This window comes from Bos mutus, chromosome 8, assembly GCF_027580195.1.
Source record: "Bos mutus isolate GX-2022 chromosome 8, NWIPB_WYAK_1.1, whole genome shotgun sequence".
Lineage (NCBI taxonomy): Eukaryota > Metazoa > Chordata > Mammalia > Artiodactyla > Bovidae > Bos > Bos mutus.
Window position 1 is genome coordinate 14,135,582 of NC_091624.1, and position 13,164 is coordinate 14,148,745.

The following is a 13,164-nucleotide window of genomic DNA, read 5'->3' on the forward strand; positions in this document are numbered from 1 at the left end:
CCAGTGTTCTTGCCTGGAGAATCCCAGGGACCGGGGAGCCTGGTGGGCTGCCGTCTCTAGGGTCACACAGAGTCGGACACGACTGAAGCAATTTAGCAGCAGCAGCAGCAGTATATTCATAGAGTTGCACATCTATAGCCATGGTCAATTTTAGAACACTTCATTAACCGCCTCCCCTCAAACCCTGTTCATCTTTGCTGTCACCCCATACACCTGGCAGTCCTAAGCAGTTACTAATTATCAATCTAATTTCTGTCTCTAGACTTACTATTCTGGACGTCTCAAATAATATGTGGTCACTTGTAACTTATAACCAGGCTCTTTCACTTAGTATAATGTTTTCAGAGTCCATCAACGTTGTAGCATGTATCAGAACTTTATTCCTTTTTATGGCCAAATAGTATTTCATTATATGGATATGCTACATTTTGTTTATCCATTCATCAAGTGATAGACATTCGGGTTGTTTCCACTTTGGGGCTATTATGGATAATGCTGCTGTAAACATTTTTGTACCAGTTTCTGTGTGAGCATAATGTTTTCATTTTTCCTTGGATATTTACCTAAAAGTGGAATTGCTGGGTCACATGGTAACTCTGTGTTTAACTGTTTAAGAAGTTGCCAGGCTTCTTTTCTAAATTAGCTACAAGATTTGACATTCCCATCAGCAATGTAAGAGGGTCCCAGTTTCTCCAGCATTGGTGATCTCTCTTCTTTTGTTATAGCCCTCCGAGTGGGTATGGAGTGTCTAACTGTGGTTGTTACTTGCACTTCCCTGATGACTAATGATGTTGAGCATCTTTTGATATGCCTGTTGGCTATTCATCTTAGGTGAACCATCTCTCTATCTCTATATATGTGTGTGTGCTCTGTCACTCAGTCAGGTCTGATTCTTTGAGACCCCCTTGTAGCCCACCAGGCTCCTCTGTCCATGGGATTCCCCAGGCAATAGTACTGGAGTGGATTGCCATTTCCTTCTCCAGGGGATCTTCCTGACTCAGGGGTCGAACCCCCATCTCCTGCACTGCAGGCGGCTTCTTTACCACTGTGCCGCCCGGGAAGCCCTCATCTCTATATATCCTTGACCTGTGTTTAAATTGAGTATTTGTCTTTTTATTATTGAGTTGTAATAATTCTTTATATGTTCTAGAGAAGTCCCTTATCAGAAGTATGATTTGTAAACTTTTCTCCCATTCTGGACTGTCTTTGTACTTTCTTGATGTCTTTGTGTTCTTCGAAGCATAAAAGTTTTACATTTTGGTGATGTCCAGTTTGATTTTTCCTTTGTTGTTTGTGCCTTTGGTGTCTTAGCTAAAAAACTTTTGCCTAATCCAAGGTTGTGAAGATTTGTGTGTATGTTTTATTCTGAGTTTTATAGTTTTAACTCTTACATTTAGGTCTTTGATTCATTTTTAGTTAATTTTTGTATATGCTGTCATCTACTCTTTGGTTGGTCTTTTCTGGTGGCTCAGTGGTAAGGAATCTGCCTGCAGTGCAGGAGATGAGGGTTTGATTCCTGGGTTGGGCAAAACCCTGGAGAAGTAAATGGCAGCCGACTCCATTCTTGGCTGGGAAATCCCATGGACAGGGGAGCCTGGCAGGCTGCAGTCCGTGGGGTTGCAAAAGAGTGGGGTATGTCTTAGCAATGAAACAACAGCAATTCTTTGGGTTCCTAGTGCTGCAGCTAAAGGCAGGATCAATGCTTGACTTTTTTTTTTTTCTATTTATTAACCATTTATCATAATAAGGTGTTGGTTCCCTAATCATCCTATAAAGTAGTAGTTTGGTGGGGTTTTCTTGTCATCATGTATGCTTTAGATTTAATCATGAGTTTGTATTATAATAAAAAAATAATTGCATTTAAATAAATTTGTGTACTCTGACACATATGTGTATGGTAGAGAGAGGAAAGTGATTTTGTTGTTTGGGTTTTTGTTTTTTTTTTTGAATTTTGTTTCTTATCAACTGTCACCTCCTAAAATTTCATCTACCCCTTATCTTCCAGAAACATGCCAAAGGCCAGGATTTGTTTGATCAGATTGTATACCACTTAGACCTGGTGGAAACAGATTACTTTGGCCTCCAGTTCCTCAACTCTGCCCAGGTTCCGGTAAGTATTCCTTTGATTCCTTCCACAATGGACTGGCTAATCACAGGTTACTAGAAATTGGTAGAGAAAGACAGGTGTAAAACTGCATTACTGTTGTGGTAAAGAGCATTGGGATGGAGGTGCTGGCGCCCATGTGAGCTGATGCATCCGTGACGCCCCACCCTGGAGGTGTCCAGTATCTTGCTGCACATGGGGACGTGCTAGGGAGACGTTTCCAAGCATGAGGATGCAGTGTAGGCACATCTCTAGAGTAGGTAGAAAGAAATCTCATTATAAGAATTCTTCTGCGGATGCTGTGTGTATTTTTAACTAGCAGAAGAGGCTGTGCCACCCTCTTCTCGTGGACTCTTGCCAGGTGTAGAGAGCAGGTGCTGTGGGCACAGCTGAACCGCAGCCAGGCTTAGTGGGCTCCGGGGCCGGGTGGTCTGAGCAGGTCTTGGCATTGCTCGAGAGCCATCTTGCAGGCTCCAGGAGGTTGTGTTTGGTCAGCAAAGACTTCCCTCACTTTGCCTGAGACAGAACTGTCCGCAGTGGAGGTACCCGAGTAAGTGAACTCAACACAACTCAGAACCACTCTTTCGTTTATTTTTATTTCTTCATCTATTTTATAACTGACCAACAATACTATGTTAGTTCCTGTTACACAAGATGGTAATTCGGTATTTCTGTACATCTGTAAATGATCACCACAATAAGCCTATTTACAACCTGTTGCCATACAAAAATAGTATATAGTTGCTGGCTATATTCTCCTTGCTGTACATTTCAGACCTGTGACTCATTTATTTTGCAACTACTGGATGTTTGTACTTCTTAATCACCTTCACCTATTCTTTTTCTCCCTCCTTCCCTCCTGGCAACCACCTGTTTGTCCTCTGTACTATAATTCTGTTTCTATTTTGTAATGTTTGTTCATTTGTTTCTTAGACTCCACACATAAGTGATAAATCATACCATATTTGTCTTTCACTGTCTGATTTATTTCACTTAGCACAATACCCTCTAGATCCATCCATGTTGTCACAAATGGCAAGATGTCATTATTTTCAATGGCTGAGTAGTATTCTGATGTGTATGTATAGACACTGCATCTTCTTGATCCATTCATCTATTGATGGGCACTTGGGTTCCTTCCATATCTTAGCTAATATAACAGTGCGATGAGTGTAAGAGTACATATATCTTTTCTCATCAGTGTTTTTGTTTTCTCTGGATAAATATCCAGGAGTGGAAGTGCTAGATCATACAGTAGTTCTGTTTTTAATTTTTGAGGACTCTCCGTACTCTTTTCCATGGTGGCTGCATCCGTTTACATTCCCACCAATAAACAGCGCAGAAGGGTTCCCTGTTCTCCGTATCCTTGCCGATGCTTGTTTTTCGTTGTGTTTTTGATAATAGACGTTCTGACAGGTGTGAGGTGATGGGTACCTCACTGTAGTTTAGACTTGCATTTTCCTGATAGTGATGTTGATCATTTTTTCATGTTGTCTGTTGGAGATCTGTGTGTCTTCTTTGGAAAAAATGTCTATTCAGATCTTCTACCTATTTCTAAATAGGATCGTGTGGATATATTTGATGTTGAGTTGGAGATCTTCGTGTATTTTGGATATTAATCCCTTATCAGATATGTCCCTTGCAAAGCTCTTCTCCCATTCAGTAGGTGGTGTTTTTATTTTGCTGATAGTTATCTTCATGGTGTAAAAGCTTTTTAGTTTGGTATAATTGCATTTATTTATTTTTGCTTTTGTTTCCCTTGCCTAAGGAGACATATTAAAAAATACTACTAAGATTACTGTCAAAGAGCATACTGCCTATGTTTTCTTCTGCAAGTTTTATGATTTCAGGTCTTATGTTTAAATCTTTAATCCATTTTGAATTGATTTTTGTGTGTAGTATGAGATAGAAGTTGTTTGATTCTTCTCCCTGTAGCTGTACAGATCTCCCAACACCATTTATTGAAGAGGCTGTCTTTACTGCATTTTAGATTCTTGCCCCCTTTGTTGTTCATTAATTGATCGTATAAATGTGAGTTCATTTCTGGGCTCTCTGTTCCTTTGAGCTATGTGTCTGTACTAGACTGTTTTGATTACTGTAGCTTTGCAGTATAGTTTGAAATCAAGGAATGTCATACTGTCAGCTTTATTCTTTTAAAAAGCAAGAAAGACTTCAGAGTTTCCATTCCCAGCAGAATCTAGCTTTGGGTTTCAAAGAGAATTTATTCAGCAATCTAAAAATATTTATTGAGTGCTTGTTGTGCACTAGGCCGTGTTCTAAGCAGTGGATAATGCAGTGTATGTATGTAATACCTGCGTAATATGACAGGTGGTAATAAGGGTTAAGAAAAATAAAGCAGAGTGAGGAGACAGAGTAAGGGGCAGTGCTATTTTAGACAGAGTATGAAAGGGTGAGTTCTCTGGTAGGAGATATTTGAACTGAGACCTGGAGCTCCTCCTGTGTAACTAAGCCTTTCTACCTGAAAGATAGTTTTTAAATACTTCCTGGGCTTATGCATGATGGTTGTAAGGAGGTACTCAGAGTCGATGCCTGGAAATTGGGTCTGCCTGAGATGGATGGTGTGGTGCTCAGTCTGCGGTGATGCAGTGGAGCCAGGGCTTAAGTACGCCTGGGTTATAGTGCCTGCTGGGCAGATGTGTCCCTTTGCACCCACTAGATGCCCCCTCTACACCAACTTCCGCCCTACCTTCAGGACCTCCTGTCTGTCTGCAGCCCACTGCCTTACCCCCTTGACTGTTGCCACGAGCATCCTGCTGCCTCCTTGAGATCATGTTCCTGATTCCTTCCTGTGAGCTGGAGACTCTCCCTTTGGCTCCCATGGCTCAGGGAAGGGCAACCCACCATCCTTTGTCCCCTCCACTGTGTACTTCTGCTTCGTTTGAGGTTGGACCACCCAGTGCTGCACCCTCTGACCTCAGCACCCTCTTCCCATCCTTCAAGGCCTCAAGTGCCCATTTTCCTCCTCCTGGGGCAAACTCAGAACTCAAGTTGTTGACGCCTCTAAATATTCCAGACCTGGTTTCCTCTCACTGAAGTTTCGTTTGAGCAAACCTCACCCAGATGCACCTTGGGTCCTGTCACTGTCCATTCACTCCAAGATCCAGGATTCTGTTGTTTCTTATCCTGTAACCAGAATAAGATCCAGGATTCTGTTGTTTCTTAGCCTCCTTCCAGTTCCTCTGCGCGTGGCCTTGGCCCTCAACAACCCCCTCCTGCCCTGGTCTTCCTCCCCGCCCGGTCAAGCCTCAGGCATGTCTTTTGTGTCCCCATTTGCCCTTTGATTCTCCTGCCCCTGTGACTGTCCCCTGACCCCCCTTCAACACACATGCAGGCCCATCTGCTTCCTCTGCTGCTTCTCCAGGACTGCCAGGCATTGTTGGAGAGGCCATGGGCCATGCCTTCTGGCCCAAGCACAGATCACAGGTTCAGCGAAATCCAAGCCCTGAGCTGTTCCTGGAGCCTCATGAGCGCCCACTGGACCCTGAAGTGCCCCAGGGTTCCCCTTCTGAGTCTGCACCATAGACCTCTAGTCCAGTCCCTACAGAGACTGTTCTCACGGGTGGCCTCACCTCTGGCTGAGAAGACCGAGGTCATTTAGCCTGAATGCCTTGAGTTTTCTTCCCTGCACTTCAGTGTCTCTTTCTCTATGTCCGTTCTTTTTACTGCTTTCTCTTAAGGGACTTTGCCTGTTTCTCCAGCATTTATACACCTGCATCAGAGTTCCATTTCCAGTTGCTTCCTCAGTGCTGAATTTATAGAGTTCTTGCCGTCCCCAGCATCTGACACTCATCAGTCCTCCTCTTCCCAGAGCTGCTTTTCCTGTTGTCCTTTTGTATATGGTATTTTTGGCTTCAGATTGTCTATGGCCCAGGACTCAGTTCAGGCCTGAACCTTGCTCCTGGTTTGATGGGCTTTAGATAAGCCACCTTCTCTCCCTTGGCCTCAGTCTCCTCATCTGTAAAATGGGTTTATGGGACATGTTCTTCCAAGAGCCCTTCTGGTTTTAATGTCCTGTGATTCTGAGACTAAAGGGGAGGCAGGGTACTGTCCCTCACGTCTCCTCTAGTCTGAAGGGAGAAGACACCCATCTTTCTGCCTTGAGAGGCACGTACTTGTTGCCCTGGTGGCATGTCCTTAACCCCAGGCGACCACTCCCCAGCCACTTGCGTTCTCCAGAAACCACGGAGGTAACGCCATTATGAAAGTCTTTGCTGTGAGCCTCTGCTCACTTGGCTGCCAGGCTTTCCCGCCTGCCGGTGCCCAGGCCCCGTGTGGCAGGAGGGATGTTCTCAGCGGTATCCAGGCATCCTTCCCAGGCCATACGCCTGCAGGAGCTCAGACTCTGAAGGTGCTAGAGCCTTTCCAGCCTGCAGCTCTGTGAGCATGGCGTGCTTCTCTGCCCCGCAAGAGCAGGTGCAGGGCCGTTATCTGCCTGACTCTGAGGATCCGAGCCATGTGGAACAGCGGGAGCTCCCAGCCCCCTTCTCATTAGTCTGCCTTCCAGTTGGGGCTCATTGCAGGCTAGGCTCTGGTGATGTTTTGTTGTTGTTTAGTCACTTTGCTTATGCTGGTGCAGCTCCTGGAATGCCCTTTCTCATCCTGTTTAAGAGACTTCCCTGGTGGCTCAGACGGTAAAGCATCTGTCTACAATGCGGGAGACCTGGGTTCGATCACTGGGTGGGGAAGATCTCCTGGAGAAGGAAATGGCAACCCACTCCAGTACTCTTGCCTGGAAAATCCCATAGACGGAGGAGCCTGGTGGGCTACAGTCCATGGAGTCACAAAGAGTCGGACATGACTGAGCGACTTTTCACTTTCACTTCATCCCGTTTAACTTATGGCCATCCTTCAAGACCAACTCTGATGACAGCCCTTCATGCGGCATGCCCTGAACTCCCAAAGTGTTTTTCCTCCTCTGTGTAAACCTGAGTTTATTTCACCCTCCCTGGCAGTTCGCTCATTTGGCCTCAAGATCATTATTTGTGTATGTGAGCAAACCTTTCTAACTAGATCCTAAGACTTAGGACCTTCTCCTCTTGACTTGGCGACTTGTGGTAACAAGGCATACAACCTAGAACTTTAGTCTTTAGCCCCAGAAGGGACCTTAGGAGCCATTGATCAATTTCTCCCATCTTCTGGGTGGGGAAACCAAAGCTCTTAGACCTTGGCAAGTCACTGAGTGAGTCGCACAGCTCATGCACGAACCCAGGTTTTTACAATTTCAGGTTTAGGCACTCTTTTCAGTACACGGTACTCTGGAGCCCCAGTTTTCCTAGCACCGGGGTGGATGCAGTAACATCCATTTCACAGGGAAATTGAGGGACTCTGTGAGTTAAGGGAGGAGAAAGGGCTTTGTAACCCGTCATGGCTGTGGGTCTCTTCTTCCAGGTGGGCAGGCTCATAAGTCATCAGGCCCCCAGAGGTGATGCACTGAGCTTAGCTGGAACCTCAAGGCTGCCTTGCCTGTAGGAGAGACCTTAGCAATTTAGATGAGACCTTTTGGAAAGGTTTGCTGAGCCACTGATTTTTTTCCTAGGGTCTAGGATGAAGCAGTTGGTGGCAGGTGTAATAGATGGGGGCCAGGAAGGGGACCGTCCACTTGGCCAGTGGCTTACTGCACCACGGTAGAGGCTCCTGCCAAGAATGACATCCCCACCCAGCCCCTGATATTCATATCAGAGGGCTGGCAGTGGCAGGGCTCTTGGCACAACTCTCTGCGTCCCCAGCTCCCTGCAAAGAGCCAAGCCTGGTTTCCATAGTGCGCTGCCCAGCCCTGAAGCAAGGTCAAAGTCTACTGGCATCGCCTATTTTTAGCAGTTGGGACTGGGGCCTCCTGTTTCCTTTTTCTGTTAAGCAGGAAAGCCACCCAGGAATCCATCTGTAGCTCTCGCTGGGCACAGCTCAAAGCAGGGGCACGGGCTCTATTTTTACAAATCAAAGCTGTCTTCTGAGAGCCCGGGCTCTGGCCTGCACCCACCCAGCTTTCCCCTGGCTGGTCTGGTAGGTGCTGTTTACTGAGTCCCCACTCTGACCTGAGACTGGCATCAAACCGAAGGCTTTATAGCGCTCATGTTTAATTATTCATCATCGATCTGTGAGGCAGACCCATTTCACAGACGATGAAGCCACAGCTTACTCGGAACCTCACAAAGGTTAAAGTAGGGATAGAGCCAAGATTCAGAACTTGGTCTGTCATCACAGTGGCCAGCCCACTGGGTTGTACTGATTTCATGACACATGGTAGTGTCACACCCCTCCACGCCCCAGACACCCCCCCACAACACACACAGACCAAGAAAACATTTAGTCAGTAGCCATTCAGTGTACTGTGGCTTGGAGCTTACTCAGTGGCCAGCTCTGTGGCACATGGGTAGGCTGGACAATGTCCCTGCCTGCCACAGTCTGGTTGGGAAATAGACAAGTGGTCCCTTGGAATACTATGGGCTCAGTCCTCTCATCTGTGAGCCTGGAGCCTGAGTGTCACTGACGAGGTGATCAAACTACAGAGGGGGAGGGTGAACATGGGGAGGGCTACAGCCACAGAGGACAAGAGGACTTTGCCAGGCAGAGGAGTGGCAGGGGTTTGGGGCAGGGGTCACCACTGCCCCAGCAACCGGGAGCCTCCATCCCATCTCGGGGGCAGGTGTTCTACTGGGGAGGGGTAGCCATCCTGAGTCCTTTCCCAAGCCCATCCCAGCATGAAAAGAGAGCATCTTATGGTGATCCGTTTGGCTGCAAGGAATCCAGAAAAGGTGATTCTGGCCTTTGTCTCAAGACCTGTGAGAGGTTTTCTCTCCGGTCTCTGCATCATGGACTCGGGTTAGATGGGTAGTTAGGGGCCCACAGCTGCCAGGGAGGTAGACACACAGACATGCTGCTGGAAAGACACGCAGAGGCACTGTTGTGGCTTCACTCCGATGGGTGCCTGGAATGTCACCATGTTTGCGGACAAACCCTTCCTTGCATATGAATGGTTCATTAGTTTCCAGAGACAGGGAGTTGATTCTTTAGCCAGTGTCAGTGGATGGCTCAGTGCACTGAGAAGGAAGCTAAAGGGTGAGTGAACAGCCACACCCCAGGCAAATGGCAGGGCTGGGACTTGAATTCTGGTCTTCCGCCTCTTTCTCAAAGACATGTCAAACAGCTCAAGAAATGCCCCAGGCCACCCAGCAGCCTGCTTCTGAATGTTGGCAGAGCGCGGGTTTTCCTGCCCACATGCAGATATCAGCACTGAATGGGACACAGTTGATCAAGGGAAGTCTCTGTGTTGCTGTTGTGTAGTCACTAAGTCGTGTCCTACTCTTTGCGACCCCATGGACTGTAGCCCACCAAGCTCCTCTGTCCTTGGGATTTTCCAGGCAAGGATACTGGAATGGGTTGCCATTTCCTTCTCCAGGGGATCCTCCTGATCAGGAGTCAAACTCACGCCTCCTACATCACCTGCATTGCGAGTGGATTCTTCACCACTGAGCCACCTGGGAAGGGAAGGGAAGGACTCTCTGCAGTTGAGCTAAACGAACCCCCAAGGAAGCCTGGAGTGGCTGGTGTGCACAGCAGGTCGACAGGACTTCCTTCTGGATGAGACTGAGGATGAGGCGAGAGCAGAAAAGGAGTGTCAGACCCGGGTGTGTGTGGAGACCCAGAGCATCATGCTGACACTTGCTGAGTTAGAATCCTGCCTCACTAGTGCCGTGATGCAGGCTACCCCTTGCCCTCGCCACAGCCACCTTTCTCTACTCTGAGGCCCGAGAAGGCAATGGATGTTACATAATATAATGCGTGTTTTCCCCAACACCACCAATATATGAATGCTTCAGGTAGATAGTGTCAGATATCCTACAGGTTAAGGACTCAGTCATTCAAGACTCCCCACCTCCCTGCCCCCTCCGACCCCCAAACACACACTTCAGATACTAATCCCAAGTCCAGCTTGTCACCTGTGCTTCTAATCTACTGGCTGTAGGTGAGTGGGAGGTTCCCAGACCCCCTCCTTGGGTATGATCAATTTTGCCAGAGCCAATGCAGAACTCAGAAGAGCATTTAACTTACTAGGTTACCAGTTGATCATAAAAGGATGTAGCTCAGGAATAGCCAGATGAAACAGATGCACAGAGCAAGGTATTGGGGGTGGGAAGGTGTGGAGCGTCTGTGACCCTCTGAACATATCATTCTTCCCAAATCTCCTTATGTTCAGCAACCCTGAAGACCTCTGAACCTTGTCTTTTTGAGTTTTTCCAGAGGCTTCATCACACAGACACTACTGATTAAATCATTGCCCATTGGTAATTGATTCAACCTCCAGCCCCTCTCCCCTTCCTGGAGATCGGGGGATGGGACTGAAAGTTCCTGCTCTCATGTGTTTGGTTCCCCTAGCAACCAGCCCCATCCCTAGGTGCTTTCCCAAAGAACCTCATAACTCATAACACATAAACTCAGGTGTCATTGGAAGGGGTTTGTTATGAATATTAAGACACTTTTATTGCTGTTACCACTTAGGAAATTACAAGGCTTTTAGGGGCTCTGTGCCAGAAACCAATGAAGACCAAATATACATTTCTTATTATGAATCACAATATCACACACAATAAGCTCCAAAAGTGTTCGTTCTCGTCTTTCTCTTTATATCCTTTGGATATGATTATCTCATATTCCTTCCAGCTCTAATTTAAATGCAAACTAGACACTTTTTACGAGCCAAGAAAATCTAGAGGTACTAGAAAGCCAGTTATGAGTTCCATCACTCAAATGTGATGGCCCAGAGGTTGTTCTGGCAGAGTTTTTAGACCCTTGTCAAGCCCCGAGCCTCTCCTGCGATTCAAGTGCTTGTGTGTAGGTTTTAGACAATTAAATCCTACAGCCAGTCTCATATATGTCATAATTCTAGAACTGATGTACAGTCAGAGCAGATGGGCTTTGCCAGATCATCTCACATCTCAATTTATGGAAAGGGTTTTGCCAGATGGACTTGGATAAGAAATTCAGATCAGAAACTACCTAATACGCATTAGAGTGTCTGAGTTAAACATCTTGCCCTTTGAACTCAGAAACGCACCTGTCTCTTTCCGGTGACTGGTTTACCAGTCTGATAAGAGGGCTGGAGCCATTTGTCTTGGTCCCTGCTGACAGGCAGCCTGGCTATATTTAGTCAGATGCAGGTGAATATCTGAGATAGGTCCTGCTGCTGTTAAATTGGGCTTCAAGCCAAGTACAGGATATGATTTGCTAAATGCCACACTGGGCCTGAGTATCCGGGGTCTTTAAGTCCCAGGGTGGTCTTGTGGGATTAAATACGAGTGATCAGGGTCCAGTCAGCCCCTGCAGCTAAGAAGGAAGTTGGGTCAGTGTGAACTGGTAGGACACAAGAAAGGTTTTATCATCTCGTTTTAGGATTGTGACTGGCTTTCTTATTGCCTCTGATGCAGATGAGCAAACCTGATCAGAACACCACAGGGTCAAGGAGCTTTTTAAATGGAGCTGTTGCTGATTTTTTCCCCAGCTTTGTGAGCCCTAGACCTCCATCCTGGTAGGTCCTGCTCCGGGCAAGGCTCCGTGGCTGGTGACTTGCTGGGAAGGATGGGGGCCAGTGCATGAGGATGAGGGGAACTTCTTTAGCAGTGTGGTCAGAGGGAAGGGCATTTGCTGTCCAGGGGGAGCATCCAGCCATGATATGCCTGTCAGTTAACACAGGGCCGTAGCCATCTGGCTCATAAACCCTGAAATTGCTGAAGATTTTACAAACCTCAGACAGCAGTCTTCAGAAGGGGTCGTGGATGTTTCAGGATCCCCGGGGTCATTATTAGTACATATTCTTGGGTAGGAGAGGATGCAGGGAAACTTCAGCATTAAATATTTAATGAGCACACTGGCAGCCTTTGGAAAACACTAATGATCTAGGATTCTGTATAATGATCTTGGGTGGAACCTGGGTATCTGTGACTGAAATGTGCAGCCAGGGTTTAAAACCACAGCTCCGGAAATGATACAGGCGGGGCCTGGATTAAGATTAGAGTTTGACAGTAGAGGGAGAAGAACAGTGGGCTGAAATTTATTCTATTCCAAATATGATAAGGAGACTTGAGAAAGGAAAGAAATGGGACAAGCTCCTTTAAGCTCTGAGCCTCCGGGGCTAATAAGATTAGAGGTTGGTTGTGGGGAGAACGTTCCTTGCCTGATATGGATAAATTCATTTGAAAGTGAGGCAAAGAACAGGTTTAGTCAACCCATTAGCATGATACTTACTTTGGCAGGAAAGTAAATATGTTGCTTTATAAGTCCTTGTATGTCCTCTTCCCAGGGGCTAAGGGTCCAGGACTTCAGCTTGGCTAAGGGGCAGCAATGAGACTTCACTCTAATGAGACAAATTGATCATCAAAAACCACCTGATAGGCAAGTGGTAAATAAGTAATAAAATTTGACAACCTGGCAGGCCCACCCCACCACACCCTCCACTGTGAAAATAATATTCTCTTTAAAAGGAAGAAACTATTCAGAAAAGTGAAAAAGAAAATAAGTAGACGTCATTCACAGTCCCACATTCAGAAATAACCTCTATACATTTTTATGGACATGTGTTGCTAGGAAATAATAATTTTCTATAAAGGGATCCTACCTGTTTTTTTTTTTTCCATCTCACATTGTGCTGTGGATCTCTTGCCACATCAATAAATACAGGCCTAAATCAGTTTTAAAGGCTGAATAGTATTTCACTACATGGAGGAGTCATTTTTTAATCCGTCTTTGTTGTTGGGCATTTAGGTCATTTCTCATTCAGAGCTATTAACAATGAGATGAAGCATCCTGTGCACAAGCCTTTGAGATAGGCATCCAGCTGTGGGGATCTGGGGCTTTTATCATTCAGTTGCCTCGCTGGGAAGCAGGGATGACAAAGCCGATGTCTCCCATTGCACTGCTCACAGCTTATTGTGTTATAATTCATCTCTTATTTGCTTTTGTGTTGCCTTATCCCTCTCCTCCCACAGTCTCGTAACGGGCTCTTTGGTGAGGGGTAGAGTACACTGTACTCACTCAGTCCCTCCCAT

The 13,164-nt window shown here is 46.4% G+C and overlaps 1 protein-coding gene across 10 annotated transcripts in view; it reads left to right on the top strand.

Moving 5' to 3' along the window:
- The window catches only part of EPB41L4B (erythrocyte membrane protein band 4.1 like 4B), a 138,807-nt gene that overhangs the window by 31,814 nt on the left and 93,829 nt on the right, over positions 1–13,164 (top strand). For all 10 annotated transcript variants that reach the window (XM_070375144.1, XM_070375140.1, XM_070375142.1 and 7 more), the window contains exon 2: positions 2,006–2,110. In XM_070375144.1, the coding sequence (XP_070231245.1) occupies positions 2,006–2,110 (105 nt within the window). The remainder of the gene's footprint in view (positions 1–2,005; positions 2,111–13,164) is intronic.